This window comes from Callithrix jacchus, chromosome 3 (assembly GCF_049354715.1).
Source record: "Callithrix jacchus isolate 240 chromosome 3, calJac240_pri, whole genome shotgun sequence".
NCBI lineage: Eukaryota > Metazoa > Chordata > Mammalia > Primates > Cebidae > Callithrix > Callithrix jacchus.
In genome coordinates, this window is record NC_133504.1 from 48,931,569 (window position 1) to 48,949,989 (window position 18,421).

The 18,421-nt window shown below is 38.3% G+C and overlaps 1 protein-coding gene across 6 annotated transcripts in view; it reads right to left on the bottom strand.

Moving 5' to 3' along the window:
* The window catches only part of ARHGAP10 (Rho GTPase activating protein 10), a 345,584-nt gene that overhangs the window by 147,121 nt on the left and 180,042 nt on the right, over positions 1-18,421 (bottom strand). For all 6 annotated transcript variants that reach the window (XM_078366438.1, XM_054252873.2, XM_035294477.3 and 3 more), the window contains 3 exons: positions 8,816-8,894; positions 5,789-5,834; positions 2,877-2,942 (listed from right to left, as the gene is read on the bottom strand). In XM_078366438.1, the coding sequence (XP_078222564.1) occupies positions 2,877-2,942; positions 5,789-5,834; positions 8,816-8,894 (191 nt within the window). The remainder of the gene's footprint in view (positions 1-2,876; positions 2,943-5,788; positions 5,835-8,815; positions 8,895-18,421) is intronic.

Sequence of the window (18,421 nt, forward strand, 5' to 3'; positions counted from 1 at the left end):
CACTGTACCCCATTGCCCTCTTCATTTGTAATAATAAGTTCTGACTTATTATTACAAATGATTCTTTTAAACTCTTATTTTTAGTCTATTACTCCACTGAAAGCAAAAGTTTCAGTAAAGAAAGACCTTTAGGAGAAAAAATACTCGAAAAGAAAAATACATGCTTGTTCTCTCTTATTTTTAAAAACACATTCAATACATCCAGATTCCAATATATTTATGCCATTCAATGTAATATAACACTCCATAAAACTACATATACCAATCAGAAAGTCTTCTAGATACTAGACAGGTCTGCATCTGTTCAGGCAGAAATAACTATAAAACATGTCCTTTTGTGAAAGAATTTATCAAAATTAATAAGCATGCAAATGACACAAAGTTCTACTTAAGAAACTCAGAAAAAAAGAAACAAAAGTGTTAAGTGAAAGATACTAAAATGGCAGGGGTTTTTTTGAAATTCTTTCGAGGTATCAGGATAATAAATTTGCCAGCTCAACTTCAGTGCAGATTGAAATGAATGAAAACCTGTCAGTGCGAACTGCCACTGTAAGAGAATGTGGGAAGAATGGCTTTCTGTGGCATGGGTTGTTGCTACTGATGGGCAAATCCCCAAATCATAAAACGGCTTCTATTCCTCCATTACGTGACACACTAATTTCACAGGTGACAGTCCTGTCTTTATAACAGAGACCTTGTTTGGAGAGAGAATGCGAAGGCAGTGCCTCACCCCACTAAGTCATGCAAAGTCAGACTGGAATATAGAAAAATGAGAGTGAACTAAATATTCAATTTACCTATACTTCACTAGATCTCTAAACAAAGAGACTGTCAACCTCCAGAAACCATGTGTTTTGCAACGTTCAATAGTTTCTCCAAAGTCTGCTGGAATGGCTGCATAGCAAAACAGCCCAATTTTTGCTTAGACTTAAAAAAAATGCTGGGGCCGGGCACGGTGGCTCACGCCTGTAATCCCAGCACTTTGGGAGGCCAAGGCGGGTGGATCACGAGGTCAACAGATCGAGACCATCCTGGTCAACATGGTGAAACCCCGTCTCTAACTAAAAATAAAAAAAATTAGCCGGGCATGGTGGCGCAAGCCTGTAATCCCAGCTACTCAGGAGGCTGAGGCAGGAGAATTGCCTGAACCCAGGAGGCGGAGGTTGCCGTGAGCTGAGATCACGCCATTGCACTCCAGCCTGGGTAACAAGAGCGAAACTCCATCTCAAAAAAAAAAGCTTTGGGTTATTGGTCAATGGAGGAAGTAGCTTTCCTTATATTTAAAATGGAAACAAAAACAACCCAAATATTTGTCAATAGGTGAATGGATAAACAAATTGTGGTATATCCACATAATAGAATACTACCAGGCAATAAATAGAACTGAGCTAAGTATCCATCAAACAGATGAATCTCAAAGGTATTACACAGTCTAAGCCAGAGACAAAAGACTATAAACTGCATGATTCCATTTGTACAAAAATGCTGAAAATTTTAAAAGCGGGCAGAACTCAAGGGATAAAAAGTATCTCGGGAACAGGCATGGTGGCTGTGTCTGTAATTCTAGCACTTTGGGAGGCCCAGATAGAAGGATCGCTTGAGCCCAGGACTTGAGGCTGCAGTGAGCTATCACTGCACCACTACCCTCCAGCCTGGGTGACAGAGTGAGATCCTGTCTTTAAAAAGTAAAAATTAAAAAGCACCCCAGCAGATACAAGGACCAAGGAGGGAGGAAGGAGCCAGAAAACCATTCAGGCTGAAATTTTCTGTGTATGTAATAGTTTCACAACTGTGTATGTTTTCTCTGTTTCCAAAACTCTTCAATTTGTACAACCAGTGAGTTTTACTGTCTGCAAATTATACCTCAATAAAGCTGATTTTTTTTTTTGAAATGGAATCTATCATCCAGGCTGGAGTGCAGTGGTGTGACCTCAGCTCACTGCAACCTCTGCCTCCCAGGTTCAAGCAATTCTCCTGCCTCAGCCTCCCAAATAGCCTGGATTATAGGCACTATCCCGCCCAGCTAATTTTTATATTTTTAGTAGAGAGAGGGTTTCACGATGTTGGTCAGGCAGGTCTCAAACTCCTGACCTCAGGTGATCTGCCCTCCTCAGCCTCCCAAAGTCCTGGGATTACAGGCATGAGCCACCACATCTGGCAAGCTTATTTCTTAAACAGGGACCCATACAACAACAGAGGATGGAGTGAATCTTCAGAATGCAACAACAACAAGGGATTACAATGACTTATATATCACTGCTGATTCTTTTAAGGATTCTTATGGTCTGAACTGTATGCCCCTAAAATTCATGTTGAAGCCCTAACCACCAGTTTCTCAGAACATGACTATATTTAGAGACGGGAGCTTTAAAGAGGTGATCAAGTTAAAAGGCGGCCTTTAGGGTGGGCTCTAATCCAATAGGCCCTTCAATATGTAATCCAATAGAAACGTCACCATGTAAAAGACACCAGAAACATGCATGCACAGAAAAAACGACAATCTGAGGACCTAGCAGGAAGGCCTCAGAAGAAACCTTGAACTTGACGCCTTGATCTTGAACTTCCACCCTCCAGAAACAGTAGAAAATAAATTTCTATTCTTTAAGCCACCAAGTCTGTGGTATCTTGCTATAGCAGATCTAGCAGACTAAAACAATTCTCATTTCAACACTGACCTTACATTTTAATACGTAAATAAAAAGGAAAATCCCACATTGTCAGAGTAAATGAATAACTGACCCTTCTGATACTCAGAATGAACATTCTGTATTAACATATTTCATTTTATAACACTTAAATGCAAGAAGTATTTTTAGAGACTTTTAGATTTTACATACCTATGGCCTTTCATGAATGAAATGATTCAATCATATTACCTCGTGTTTCAACAGCACTGATGCATTTTCTGATAATTGTGAACCCCATCTTATCCAACTGTGCACCTACAAGAAACAGTTTAAAACATTAAGTGTACAATTATTTATCACATTTCTCCTCCTTACAAAAATAGGAAAAAATTATTTAAATCCAATCTAATTTTTATTTAACTATTAAAAAGCTAAAGGCTCACACCTGTAATCCCAGAACTTTGGGAGGCCAAGGGAGAATGATCACTTGAGCCTGGGAGTTCCTGACTAGCCTCGGCAACATGGCGAGACCCTGTCTCTACTAAAAATGTTTCAAAATTAGCCAGGTTTAGTGAGGGATGCCTGTAGTCCCAGCTACTCAGAAGGCTGAAGAAAGAGGATAGCTTGAGCCCAGGAAGTAGAGGCTGCAGTGAGTTATGATCATGCCACTGCACTAGATGACAGAGCAATACCTTGTTTTAACAAAAAACCAACAAACAAACAAAAAGCTTAAAGCTATGTATTCCTCATTTAAATAATGTAGAAATTTTATATTTAATAATATTTTTTATTTTTTTCAGATGGAGTCTCACTCTGTCAACCAAGCTAGAGTGCAGTGGCACAATCTCTGCTCACTGCAACCTCCACCTCCCAGGTTTAAGCTATTCTTCCACCTCAGCCTCCCAGGTAGCTGGAATTACAGGTACCCACCACCACGCCCAGCTAATTTTTTTACATTTTTAGTAGAGACAGAGTTTCACCCTGTTAATCAGGCTGGTCTCAAACTCCTGACCTCAGGTGATCCGCCAGCCTCGGTCTCCCAAAGTGCTGGAATTATAGGCATGAGCCACTGTGCCCAGCAGGAATTTCATATATTTAGAGCACTTCCTGAAATTGATATCAGGATATCTATTTACCAATAATATATAAATTTGTATTGTAAAATAATAAATATAACTCATTTTAAAAGTCAAAAAGAAAGTGATACAAATCTCTAGGAGAAGCTGTCTAGAAACAGTTAAGATATATTTTGCCAAAAATTCCAACAGCAGCTTAAACTCTCTCTATATATATGAATGAATATTCTTAAATTACTTGAGAATCTAAGAACACAATCCTTTTCTTAAAAAAAACTTAGGAGGAAAAATTTTAAGAAAAGCTTTTTTAAAATATTTGGGCAATGAGCTTGAATTAAAATTTTGATATTTTACAGCATGCTCCAAGCTTTTAAAATAATATTTTATTATTTTCATAATAAATTTAAAACAGATGATTCATATGGCAGAGCAGACTATTTTAGAAATATAATTTTTATACTTTTTCTAATATAGTAGATGCTTGTCTATGATTAGGCTGGCATATTTGTGTATCCTGATGAATGACAATTCTTGTTTCAAAAATTAAGAAGAGTAGAACCCAGGGAACAGTAACACTAATCCTTGGCTCTCAGAGGGGTTACAAGAACAATTCATGAATGTAAACTTCATACATAACCCACAATGTGAAGCTTGAAAAAATTTTTAATGAATTGGGCAGTGGTTTTCTGCTCAAGAATGCAGTATTCACAAAGGTGCCTAAAATGGAAGTATTTATTTCTGCCTACCAAAACCATTTATTTCTGCCTAGCAAAAAAAGGCATGTTTTAACATCCTCGTAATAAATAAGGGAAAGAGAAAAGGGAGAGGAGGGAACAAGAACGAGGGAATGGAAAGAAAAAGGAGTAGGAGAGGCAAGGAGGAAGGAAGAAAGATGTCAGAAAAGAGCGAAGGAGAGAGGGGAAAAAGGAAGAAGGGAGAAGGGGAAGAAGGTGCCTCGGGATGTGCTGCTCCTGGCATCCTGTCAGTAGCCAGTGCCAAGCTACAAGAGTTGTCTTTTATTCAAACACTGGCTCAAGTAATCACAATTATTTTGAAATCCTATGTTACATAACCACTGTGTTTACAAACTGTGGACCTTTGATCAATGCAGCTTAATTTCTCCAAATACGTCAAAAGTAAATTCGTCAGGAACCCAGCAGATCTAATCATATTTTTATTTAATGTCAGTAAAAAAAATCCAGGGTACAAAGATGGGCATGTTTCATTTTCGTCAAGTACATACAGTGGCATGTGAAGATCGTTGTCTTCGAATATTTGAATATATTTAGTCGCTGTTATTGTCCAAGATGCACTGATAAACTATTTGTATAGCCTGTAGTCTGATGCTATACAGATAAAGCATATCAAGGGTAGGAAACGGGGCCTGGATAAACAGCTCCTACTCACAGGAGCTAACAAATCAGACAGGAAGTTGAAGGGTGCATAAGTGAAACTCTTATGTGATTGTTTATGGCTATGAGAATAAACATCAAAGTGAAATGTAGAGAAAGTATTTTGTACAGTTTTTTTGTTTTTGTTTTTTTGTAGAGAAAGACTCATAGAAAAGCCCACAGGCCAGGCAAGGTGATTCACGCCTACAATCTCAGCACTTTGGAAGGCAGAAGTAGGAGGATCACTTGAGCCCAGGAGTTTGAGACCAGGCTGGACAACACAGCAAGATCCCAACTCATCAACAACAACAAAATTAAACATAAAAAAATTGGCTGGGTATGGTGGTACATGCCTGTAGGCCCAGCTACTCGGGAGACGGAAGTGGGAGGATCACTTAAACCCAAGAGGTTGAAGCTGCAGGGATCCATGATCATGCCACTGCACTCCAGCCTGGACAACAGAGTAAGACTATCAGAAAAAGAAATGAAAAGAAAAGCCCACAGATGGGAAAGATCAACAAGGGCTACAGTAGTCCAAGGAATGTTATAGAGGTCCCCGCTGGGTAAAACAGAAAACTATTACATGTAATACCCCTCTATATAACGGAGAGGGTAAGCAGCTTGACATCCATAATGTACACAAAATAATGCATGGAAAAGGATGATATAATCATTTTTATAAATTAGCACTTACTTCCTTCTGGTCTCGGGATGATGGCTCTATTAAAATTATGAGACAGCTAGTAAAAGAGAATAGAAAAACAGTATTTTTTAATCAAATCAGCAAAAATTATTCAAGTAGGCACAATGTGGACCATACAAAAAAAAAATACATTTTCATAAGCTTGCTATTGGTTAATGTGATAGAGTAAGAAATTGGTCTTCATCCCTACTTCCTGGCACAGAGCTCCTAAACTCTTGCAACTTCCTGAGTAATAAGAATGCCTTTTGTTATTCATAACAAGATCCTTTTGATCACATGTGAGTTTATGCTAATGAGGTAACCTCTTCTGATAGAGCCCTGGATGGTCCATGTCAGAATGGGGCCGAATACCAGAAAGACCCAGTGATATTTCTTTCAGCCCTACCCACCAACCTTTCCGGGACTGGGCTAGCGATTACATTCTGAAACAGCAATGAGCTTTGATAAACTTGCGAGCTGGTGAACATGAGGAAGTGCTGGGAGGGTGGTGCACCCACCTCAACCTCACTTCAGACTTTGTCCTGTGCATCATCTCTTCCACCTGGCTGTTCCAGAGTTGTATCTTTTATGCTACTAAATGTAAGTAAAGTGTTTCTCTGACTTCTGTGAGCCAATCTGGCAAATTATTAAACTGGGGAGGGTCACGGGAATCCCCAATTTATAGCCAGTTGGCCAGAAGTATACAAGGGTCCAGACTTATGAAGGGCATCTGAAGTCGGGCACTCTTTCAGGAGTGACCCCTACAAGTGTGGGACACTAACTTCAGGCAGATAGTGCTTTGTGTTTTCTCAGTTATTAACATAGTATCATATGCTTAGATTCAAAGATAAATAACAAAAAGGGACATCTCTGAGACGACTTTTTCTCTCCCTAAGGTATACCAAATGAGCAAAAATAAGACAAAGGGGGCAGGGTCCTTAAGGGACTTATTGAAAGTTTGTGTATATTTGAAATACTCAGTCTACATCTATAGAGTGATAAAGAAACTGCTGTATTCTAACCATTAAGATGGAGCTCATGTTTTCACCACTATGTCTAAAAACTGGTATTTACCTAGAGAGATAACGCCTGCCCATAATTTAAGTAACTACACCAGAAATAGTAAGGTGACAATTCTAGGCAACCTTTAAGAACTATAAGGCTGGCAAGTTATTTGCAAGGCTTACAACACCCACCAAAAATATGCAGTCCCTTCAGTGTCCCCATATAAATATATAGCTGAGTACTGTTTTTCTGCAGACTTGCCTTTGTCTGTGTATCTCTGAGTCAATCACTTGGCTCCTGACTCTAAAAGAGAGGTTATATACTACATCCTCAAGGTTACACTGACAATGGCAACAGACTCATTTCTCAATGACTTAGTCTTTTTGCTATGCAAACTCACTTTCCAAAGTACCACTAATTTTTCTTCTGTATTTTAATGGATGCAAATGCAATATACTTCCTGAATCTCCGAGTGGATATATTCTAGTAAGTGTGCCGTCTTTACTAAAGAAGATTAGTATAACCTGTTTTGCAGTCCCAATAACCATAAATGCTGTAAATATTCTTGATTCCCAGCTAAAAATTTCAAGGGCAAATTAAGAACAAATAAAAATATGACCGGGTGGCTCATGCCTGTAATCTGAGCACTTTGGGAGGCCAAGGTGAGTGGATCACTGGAGATCAGGAGTTCAAAAACAGCCTAGCCAACATAGTGAAACCTCACCTCTACTAAAAATTACAAAAATTAGCCAGGCATGGTGGCGTGTGACTGTAATCCCAGCTACTTAGGAGGTTGAAGCAAGAGAATCACTTGAACCTGTGATGCAGAGGTCGTAATGAGCCCAGGTCATGCCATTACGCTCCAGAATGGGTGACAGAGTGAGATTTTGTCTCAAAAAAAAAAAAAAAGAAGAAATAGAAGTAAAACTACAGAGGCTAACTGCAGCCCAAATATAGTAAGATGACACCCAAATCTGATAATTTTTTGGGGGGTGCAAGAGTGATGCAGTCCCCAAAAAATATAGCATGATTTTTTATAACATGTTAATTTGAGTTTTCATTTTCCAAGTACTTCAAGATCGCCACACGCGTTGCTGATGGGCCTCCTTGCTCTCGCCTTCTATACACTCACCAGTGTGTTCTCTGTTACCATGAGATTACGTTAGCTTTTGCCCATTTCATAAGCTCTATTCTGAAATCTGTTTCTGCTCTAGATGACCCCTCTTCTATCAAACCATGCTCTTTCCTTTTTTTCCTCAAACCTGCAAAACTGGCAAATGCTTTCCAGATAAGCCTGCCTGTTACCTGCACTGGCAGTTTATTTAGAGTCATACATAATACTTTAAGTAGAGTTTATTTAAATTGGTTTTGTGGTGCTTTCCATAATTATCCTCACTAAATCCCCAATACATGATCTGCCAAACTTCTCAACTCTCAAAGCCACTAGTCCACCAAAATCAAAATAGTGCTTCAATAGTGGCAAACAGACTGAATACCAGTACCTCTGGATCTACACTACTACCTTCAATTTATTCCTCAAAGCCCTCTGAATACAGAGGCCCATTCACTAAAGCTACATAATACTGCCTACCGTAAACCACTAGACGAAACTTTAAATTGTTATATCAAGCAAAATAATTACAGCAGTTATTTAAATACTGCCTGCACTGTCTCACATTTCCTATTTCATCTCAACTGAGATCAAAATGCACTGCAGGCATTTATTGCGTTCATCACCCAAAGTACCGTCAAGTAGGAAAGAAGAAATTGAGAATTTAGATGACTTCCTCAAGCAAAGCAAATCAGTGTGGCAAGTCAAGAAATTTCAGAAATAAAAACTAATGATACATCAGTCTTATATGTACTGCTGCTTGCCCAGGTCAAATTACTAGAATGTTGAATGCTTTCAAAATGATTTCTGAAATACCTGTTTCAGCAGGGAACTTTTCTCAAATATTAAACAAAAATAACAAAAATGAATGCAAGTCAACTCTAAAGGCTTTGAAATAAAACTCAAGCACTGATTATTCTTACAGCTTCTTTTCCACCCAGGGCTTCCAACCACTGCTTCCTTTCCTCTTCGGAAAATGCCTGCATTGTCAAGGGACCAGGCCTGAAAGACACCAGTAACAGATCGGGTTACTCCTTGGCCACTAAAAGGCAAGTTTTTCATAAGGTTTAATGGGGGTAAGTTTTTTTTTTTTTGTTTTAACTTTTAACTGTGGTAAAATACATGCAACTGAAAATTTATCATCTTAACCATTTTTAAGTATAGAGTTCAGTAGCATAAATATGTTCGCAATGTTACACAACCGTCACCACCATCCATCAAAACCTTTTTCCTCTTGCAAAACCGAAACACTGTACCCAATGAACAATGACTTTCATTGCTGTTCTCCCCAGCCTCCGGCAACCACCATTCTACTTTGTCTTTGTGGATCAGACTACTCTAAGTACTACATGTGACTGGAATCATATATGGTTTGTCTTTCTGTGACTGGCTTATTTCACTAAGCATAATGTATTCATGGTCTATCCATGTTGGAACATGTATCAGAATCTCTTCCGTTATAAAACCCTAACATTCCATTGTGTGTGTGCATACCACATTTTATCCATTCACACATCCATTGACACTTGGGTTGCTTCTACCTTTTGCCTGTTGTGAACAGTGCTGCTATGAACACGGATGTACAAATACCTGTTTAGGCCCCTGCTTTCAATTCTTTGGGGTATATGTCAAGAAGTGGAATTACTGAGTCCTATGGAATAGGCATATGAATATACAAATGGCAGAGGAGCATAAGAAAAAATGCACCCTATCACATGTCAAGGAAATGCAAATTAAAATGATATACCACAACACACTCATTAGAATAGCCAAAATCCAAAATACCAACAACACCAAATGCTGAAGAGGATGTGGAGCAACAGGAGGAGCAACAGGAACTCTTATTCATTGCTGGAGGGAATCCAAAATGGTACAGACACTTTCAAAGTCTGGTTGTTTCTTACAAAATAAAAATACTCTTACCGTAGGATGCAGCAATCACATTCCTTGATGCTTACCTAAAGGAGTTCAAAACTATGTCTACACAAAAACCTGCACATGGATGTTTATTCACAAAAACTACCAAATTATGTTTGACTCACAACTGTCAATACTTTGAAGCAACCAAGATGTTCTCAGTAGATGAATGAATAAACTGTAGTACACCCTGACAATGGAATATCATTCAGTGCTAAAAAGAAATGAGCTACGGAGCCATGAAAAGACATGGAGAGCCAGGCGTGGTGGCTAATGCCTGTAATCCCAGCACTTTGGGAGTCCAGAGTGGGTGGATCACCTGAGGTCAGGAATTCAAGACCAGCCTGACCAACATGGAGAAACCCTGTCTCTACTAAAATACAAAATTAGCTCGGCGTGGTGGCGCATGCCTATAATCCCAGCTACTCAGGAGACTGAGGCAGGAGAATCGCTTAAATCCGGGAGGTGGAGGTGGAGTTGAGCCAAGATCGCACCATTGCACTCCAGCCTCGGCAACAAGAGCAAAACTCTGTCTCCCAAAAAAAAAAAAAAGATATGGAGGGAGCTTAAATGTGTACTACTCAGTAAGAACCCTATCTGAAAAGTCTACATACTGTGTTATTCAAGTATATGACATTCTGGAAAAAGTCAAACTACAGAGACAGTAAAAAGATCACTGGCTGCCAGGGTCTGGAGAGAAAGGGATGAACAGGCAGAGCACAGATGTTTAGGGCAGTGAAATCTTCTGTATAATACTAAAATGGTGGACACATTCAGTATATGTTTGGGCAAACCTATAAAATGTACAACCCAAGGGCGAACCCTAATGTAAACTATGAACTTTGGGTTATTATATGTTAAGGTAGGTTCGTCAACTGTGACAAATGCAATACTTGGGTGGGGGTGTTGATAATGGGGAAAGCTATGCATGTGTGGGAATAGGGGGAATAAGGAAAATCTCTGTATCTTCATCTTTTTATTGTGAACTGAAAACTACTCTTTAAAAAGTAGTCTCTCAGAAAACATTTTTTTGAATGCAGAGTTGTCTCCTAAGCTGAGAGGGTGCACAGGAGACCAAAAGCACACTCTAGAGGAGCTCAGATCAGGACCCTCACTGGCGCCATGAGCCTGCTGGAGAGTAGCAAAACTGAAAGCTGGGGAGGCAGACTGGGGCCCAGCCACACAGGGCCTCCCTGGCCATGTGAAACCGATTGGCTCTGTGTCCCCACCCAAATCTCATGTGGCATCTGCAATTCCCAAAGTTGGAGCAGGGACCTAGTGGGAGGTGACTGGATCATAGGGGTGGACTTCCCCCTTCTTCTCATGTTTGAGTTCTCACAAGATCTGGCTGTTGGAAAGTGTATAGCACCCCAGTTTCTCTCTCTCTCTTCCTCCTGCTCTGGCCATATAAACATGCTGGCTTCCCCTTTGCCTTCTGCCATGATTTTAAAGTGTCCTGAGGCCTCCCCAGCCATGCCTCCTGTTCCTGTACGGCCTGAAAAACTAAGTTAATTAAGCCTCTTTTCTTTAATTTTTTTTTTTTTTTTGAGATGGAGTTTTACTCTGTCACCCAGGCTGGAGTGCAGTGGCACAATCTCAGCTCACTATAACCTCCACCTCCTGGGTTCAAGGAATTCTCTTACCTCAGCCTCCCAAGTAGCTGGGATTACAGGTATGTGCCACTACACTGACCTAATTTTTTTCTATTTTTAGTAGAGATGGGTTTCTCCATGTTGGCTAGGCTGGTCTCGAACTCCTGACAGGTGATCCGCCTGCCTCAGCATCCCAAAGTTCTTGGATTACAGATATCAACCACCGCACCCAACCTAAACCTCTTTTCTTTATAAATTACCCAATCTCAGGTAGTTCCTTGCAACAGTGTGAGAACAAACTAATATACCATGCTAAGGATTTAATTTATCCTAAATGCCACTAAAGGTTTTTAGTAGGGGAATGACCAGATCAGGTTAAAATTACACATGACCACACTGGTTGCTGGGTGGAGAATGGACCCAAGACAAGCAAGAGTTGACTGCAAAGAGATATTAAAAGACTAAAAGGATGATACAGAATGGCAGAAATGAAAAAAGAAACAATGAATGGGCTTGAGAAACATTCCAGAAGTGCTTCTACTTGCCACAGGCAACAAAATAATGAGTATGAAATCTTTTGCACCTAGAATAACAAATAACAGACAGATCAACTACAATATACCATCAGTAACTAGTAAAGGAATTCAGTGACAGCCATGAACCACTGTAGCAAGTTAAGTACCTAATACATGTACACTCTCAAAGTCAGACCATGAGCCTAGGAAAATTCCTTGTCCTCTCTAGTTCCTTTTTGTTTTCCCTTAAAGTTTCCCACTGATGCTCATATGTGGAGGAAAAATAGTATTCACTGAAGATAGATGGTTGTATATTCCTCACCAGTTACACACAGAGCAGCAAATAGAGATGCTGGACAGAAAGAAGAATGACTGATTCTGGGAACATGGAACACAGAAATAACCGTTGAATGATGAAGGGCTTAAAGAGTTATGACTAGAAGTACAAATACTGAAGTAAGGGAAAAAGCAATTATCAGGTTTCAGATCAAACAGCCGTATTATTTCTGGATAAAAATCCAAAGCAGCATAAAAAGTAAAGTATTATTATATGTCTTTCCACCAAGCACAATGACTCAAACTTGAGCCATACAGCCCTTTGCGGAAGGCAGCAGGGAACAAATTTGTTGAAAGATGAGAGACTAAGTAAAAATGGATAATCTACAAGGAAAGAATCCTATTTGTTTATATTTTGGCAAATAATACAACTCAAAACAATTCCACTATTGAAAATTAAGTCATTACACTATACATTCTTCAGAACACTTCACACTTGCAACACATGACTTTATCACTACAGGGATCAGCCACTAGTATTAAATAAGGCTGGGTTCCCAACCTCTCACAAAGACTGCTCATATTCATTTTCTATTTACTGAGTCCCTGCCTCTAAAGTATTAGTGTAGGAAAAATAAAACGTGTACTAAAACATGTTTCAGCCATTTTGAATTTCTCAAGTTTTTATTTTCTAACAATCAACTGCTAGGACATCACTAGGAAAAACAGACTGAGAAATACTGGACACATTTCCAACTGCAGTATCAGTAGCATCCCACTGTTAAACCAAAACACAAAAATTTTGTAGTTTCTGAAACAAAGGACATATTTTAATAAAAAAATTTAATGGATGTAAAGGAAACATGGTGAATCTCAGAAAATAGTAAGAACAAAAAACTTCATAAAATGTGTTAGATTATTTGCGATTAAATAAAAAACAAAATTGAGAGGTCGAGGCAGGAGGATTGCTTGAACCCAGGAGTTTGACACCAGCCTGGGAAAACCAGCAAGAAACTGCCTCTAGATGGATGGATGGATGGATGGATGGATGGATGGATGGATGGATGGATGGATGGATGGACGGACAGACGGACAGATGGATATGGATGGACGGGCAGGCAGATGGGCAGACAGGAAGGATGGAAGGATGGAAGAGAGAGAGCGTGGAGAGGAAGGAAGGACAGACAGGAGGAAGGAGGGAAAAATAGTGATCACATCTTTGTTTCATGGAGAAGCTAAGATAAAATTAGTTACTCCATTAGAGTAAGAATTAGAACTGAGAAAGTTCTGACTGGGGGTTCATGGAGCCATACTGCTGCAATTCTTACACTGGTTCAGCTGAGAGCACTGCCATCTTCTTACTCACCTAATAATTCATTTCAACCAAACTACAATCTGAGTACCTACTAAGTTCCAGATACCATTTTAAGCTCTGGATAACTCATCATATACAACAAGTCAAAACTGAGTCCTGGTGAATACACAGGCAACAGTATAAACTTCGTGAAGGAAAAAAATAAACCAGGTAAAAGAGGGTAAGCTGCCAGGATCTCTTCCATTATCTAAAACCCTAATTATTATCTGTAGTATATAACTTTGGGAATTGGAATCTAAAGAAACATTAAACAAGTTCTTAAATTCATAAATTCTATTTAGAAGAATTCTTAAGAATAAAAGAACCTGGCCAGGTGCAGTGTCTCACATCCGTAATCCCAGAACCTTGGGAGGCTGAGGTGGGCAGATCATAAGGTTAAGAGATCCAGACCATCCTGGCTAACATGGTGAAACACCATCTCTACTAAAAATACAAAAAAATAGCTGAGGGTGATGGCACGTGCCTGTAATCCCAGCTACTTGGGAGGCTGAGGCAGGAGAATCACTTGAACCTGGGAGGTGGAGGTTGCAGTGAGCCAAGATCGCACCACTGCACTCCAGCCCAGGTGACAGAGCAAGACTCCATCTCAAAAAAAAAATAAAGAACTTAAGTTCATAAATCAGCATTTCAACCTCTTTCATTCATTCATTCAAAAAAAAAAATACAAATACATGCTATTACCAATCAGGCACTACCCTCAGCCCAAGCATAAGAAATTGCCTATTATCTGTATACTACATTTCACTCCATTTCTATTAAATCTCTTTCAACTGCATGTTCTGTAGCTCTCTCTAAGTGTGTAGAAGACCAGTTTTACCCTTGTATGTTAAGTGACAGATTACTGAGCTTATAAATTTGGAAAATACACAAAGAGAAATGTAGAGAGAAACATTCAATGGGTCTAAGGAGACATTATTGTAAACAGAGGAGCTGTGAAGTTAATAAACAAAAAAAGCAGATACCAAAACTTATAATGGTAACAATCAGGGATATTCTATTGCTTTTCTAACAGGAATGTTGAAAAGGAAAAAGAAAAAACCAAACCAGCATGTAACAAATTCTGCCCTGCATTTTATTATGAGAAAAGGAAACTGCTGAAGCCAAAAAAAGTTTTTAAAGTTATAGAAATGTAATCAGGTTCTCATAGGGTTTCCGGGGGAAAAAACATAAGGTATAAATCTATGACTCATACATTTTTTTCCAGAGATGATAAAAGTACGTTGCCTAATTTTACTCAAGGTAAAGTCTTTATAATAACTTCTTTCTTCTGTCACCAAAAAGAGTTTCAAATAGAGCATGTGAGCAGTGACAGAAGATTATATGTTCCAATAAAAGTGAATTCAAGCAATTAATCATTAGGGAACTGTTGCTTCCACCTGGAATGTAAAAAAATTATGAGAGAACGTCATTCCCACTCTACCAATAAGAACAAGATGGAGAACCTATAAAATCACTGTTTTTCAAAAACTAATTTAAGAGCCAAGATGTAAAAAAGACGTAATGAATGAAAATCCAAAGAGTGACAAGCCATTCCCTGGACAGAAGACAAAGACACAGAGCCACAGACACAGGCACACACACACACACACACACACACACACACACCCAGCTGCTTTCATCTTTGGTGGAGCAGCAGGACAAAAAGGAAACCATCACAGACAAAGAAAATAGGGGAATTTTAACAACATTTTAAAGGTGGAGCACAGGCTGGTGTGATGGTTTAGAATTCCTAGGAGGCCTAGATGCAAAGAGAGTCTGAACCCACCCTCCAACTCTTGTCCATGGGACCTCAAGTGCTCATGAGGAAGTCTGAGAACAGGAATGAAAGAGACCACCCTGCTGCGGATCCGAGGGGCTATTCATATCCACCTACTGTGTCCTACTCAGAGATGGCATGGCATGCCTGCAGGGTTTCTCGAATTGTAATCCCCACAGGTCGAGGAAGGGATCTGGTGTAAGGTGATTAGATCACTGGGGTGGCAAGCCACACACACACACACACACACACACACACACACACCCCTACCCCACCCCCGCCCTGCCCCATGTTGTTCTCCTGATAGTGAGTTCTCACAAGATCGGATGGTTTAAAAGTGTTTGGCAGTTCCCCACCCAATCCCACCCCACCCCATCTCTCTCTCTAAAGACAACCTAGGCAGAGGCTGAAACAGTTTGGAGGGCTCAGAAGAAGACAGGAAGGTGTGAAAAAGTTTGGAATTTCATAGAGTCTTACTAAATGGTTTCGAAGATGGGTCCACAGAAACAATCCAAACACAGAGACAGAAATCAGGTGGGAAAAGTCAAACAAAGAAGCTGAAATATCCAGGGGCAGTATCAAACGGTCTAACATGTGTTAATTCAAAACCCAGAAAAATCAACAGAAAATGGAGAAGAAACATTTGAAGAGATAATGACTAAGATTTTCTAAAACTGATAAGAAGTATCAAACCTACATATCCAAGAACTTCAATGAACCCTAAGCAAAGCAAAATTAAGGGGAAAGAAAAACATAAAAATCATTTTAAAAGAAATCCTGAAAACAGCAAGAGAAAAAGAAGACAGAGGAGAGAGGAGAGACTGATATGAAAGATGGATGACTTATCATCAGAAAATAAATGGAAGCCTGAAGACAGTGAAACGACTTCTTTAAAACATGAGGGGAAATCTATGAAAATAATTCTATATCCATCAAAAATGAAGGCAATATAAAAGACATTTTCAGATAGGCAAAATAGGAAAGAAGTCTTCTCTAGCAGACCTGCATTACAAGAAATGCTCAAACTAAGGAAGCCTCAGGAAGTTAAAAGAAATGGCACAAGATAAAAACCCGGTTTTGCAAAAAAAAAGAATCAAGACAACCAGTAAGGACAAATATCTTAGTGTTAAAAATATAGCCAAAACAATTGCATCTACATGTATGCATATACCTATACGTAAATAAACATTAAATTTATTTAAAAGACCACTGATTGTTGATTTCACAAAATAAGTCATGTATAATTACTTCATAACACATGTAGTTCAAATGCTATGTAGTTCCCACATTCATACTATACGTAGAATTAGAATATACACTAACAGCAGTACAGAGAACAAAAGGATGACTGGAAGTTATCCACTGTTCTAAGGTTCTTTATTTTTGAGAAGGTAGATACTATGATTATTTTAAAATTCATATTATACTGTGAGACACCATCTAAAAAATATGTAAAAAGGCATAACTAAAAATTCAATAGAAAAGGCAACAGCAAAGAAAAGCAAACATGGAAACTAGAAAACAAACTCAAGATGGCAGGTTAAACCCTTACATATCAAAATTGTATATGAATCAGCTAAGCAGAGTGGTTCATGCCTGTAATCCCAAAACTTTAGGAAGCCAAGGAAAGAAGATGGCTTGAAGCCAGGGGTTCAAGATCAGCCTGGGCAACACAGCAAAACCCCATCTCTTAAAAAAAATTAATTATATTATATATAAATTAACTAAAACTCCGATTAAAAAGCAATGGCTGTGTAGTCCCAGCTACTCAGGAGAGAGGAGAATCGCTTGAACCCAGGAGAAAGAGGTTACAGAGAGCCGAGATTGCACCACTGCACTCTAGCCTGGGTGGCAGAGTGAGACTCCATCTCAAAAAGAAAAAAAAAAAAAAAGCAATAGCTAACATGTTTTTTTTTTTAAAGCAGGACTCAATTATATGATGTTTATTAAAAAAAAAAAAGTTTAAACATAAAGAATCAGATAAAAGGAAAAGGATAAAAAAAGGCTATACAGACTGAGTATAAGAAAGCAAGTACAGCTATATTAGTATCAGAAGGTAGATTTCAAGATATTATCATAGATATTTCATAAAAGGATCATTAAGACAATGTAATATGCACACATACAAAAAATCCTTTCTATATTCAATACATATTGATAGAATATAAGCTGTGTTTTCTGTGACCAAAAGAGTACTAAAGTAGAAAAAAACAATAATATTACATGTGCAATATCTCCAGCCATTTAGAATTTTTAAAAAATACTTCTAAGTATCACGTTTTCAATCTATAGCCTAATCACATAGGCAATAAATTATTTTTAACTGAATAATAAAACAAATCAAAAATTCTGGAATGAAAGCTGATACAAACCTTAGGAGAAAATTTATAAATTCAAATGCCCACCTCAAAAATAAGGTGTAAAATTCATGATCTGTGCTTCTAACTTAGGGAATGAAAAGAAAAACAAATTAAATCCAAAGTTTAAATTTAAATAAATAAATGCAGAAACAAATGAAATAAAAGTGGATTATATGGATTCTCTGAAAATATTAACAAAATTGATAAACCTCTAGGCACAACTTATCAAGAAAATATGAAACAAAAATACCAAGCATAAGAGTTATCATTATAAATCTAAATCCTACAGATATGAAAGGAACACAGATATTATGACACTTATGCCAATAAAGTCAAGAACTTAGAGAAAATAAATTCTTTGAAACCAAAATTTACCAAAACCCAAGAATAACAGGAAATCAGAATATAATTATATTTACTAAATAAAATGAATTTTAAAATTTTAAACTTCTCACAAAGAAAACTCTAAGCCAAGCTGGCTTCCCAGGTGAATTACCTCAAACATTTAGTACCAATATGACACACACATTTATTTAAAAAAAAAAAGTGAAGAAGAGAAAACTTCCCAACTCTTTTCTATAGCCATCGTAACCTTGGTACCAACAAGGACATTAAAAAAAAAGATCGTAACACACATGTCTCTCACAAACATAAATTTTTAAATCCTTAACCCCAAATACCAGCAAAATGAAGCCCTGTATAAAAAGCTAGTACATCATCACCGAGTAAAGTTTAATC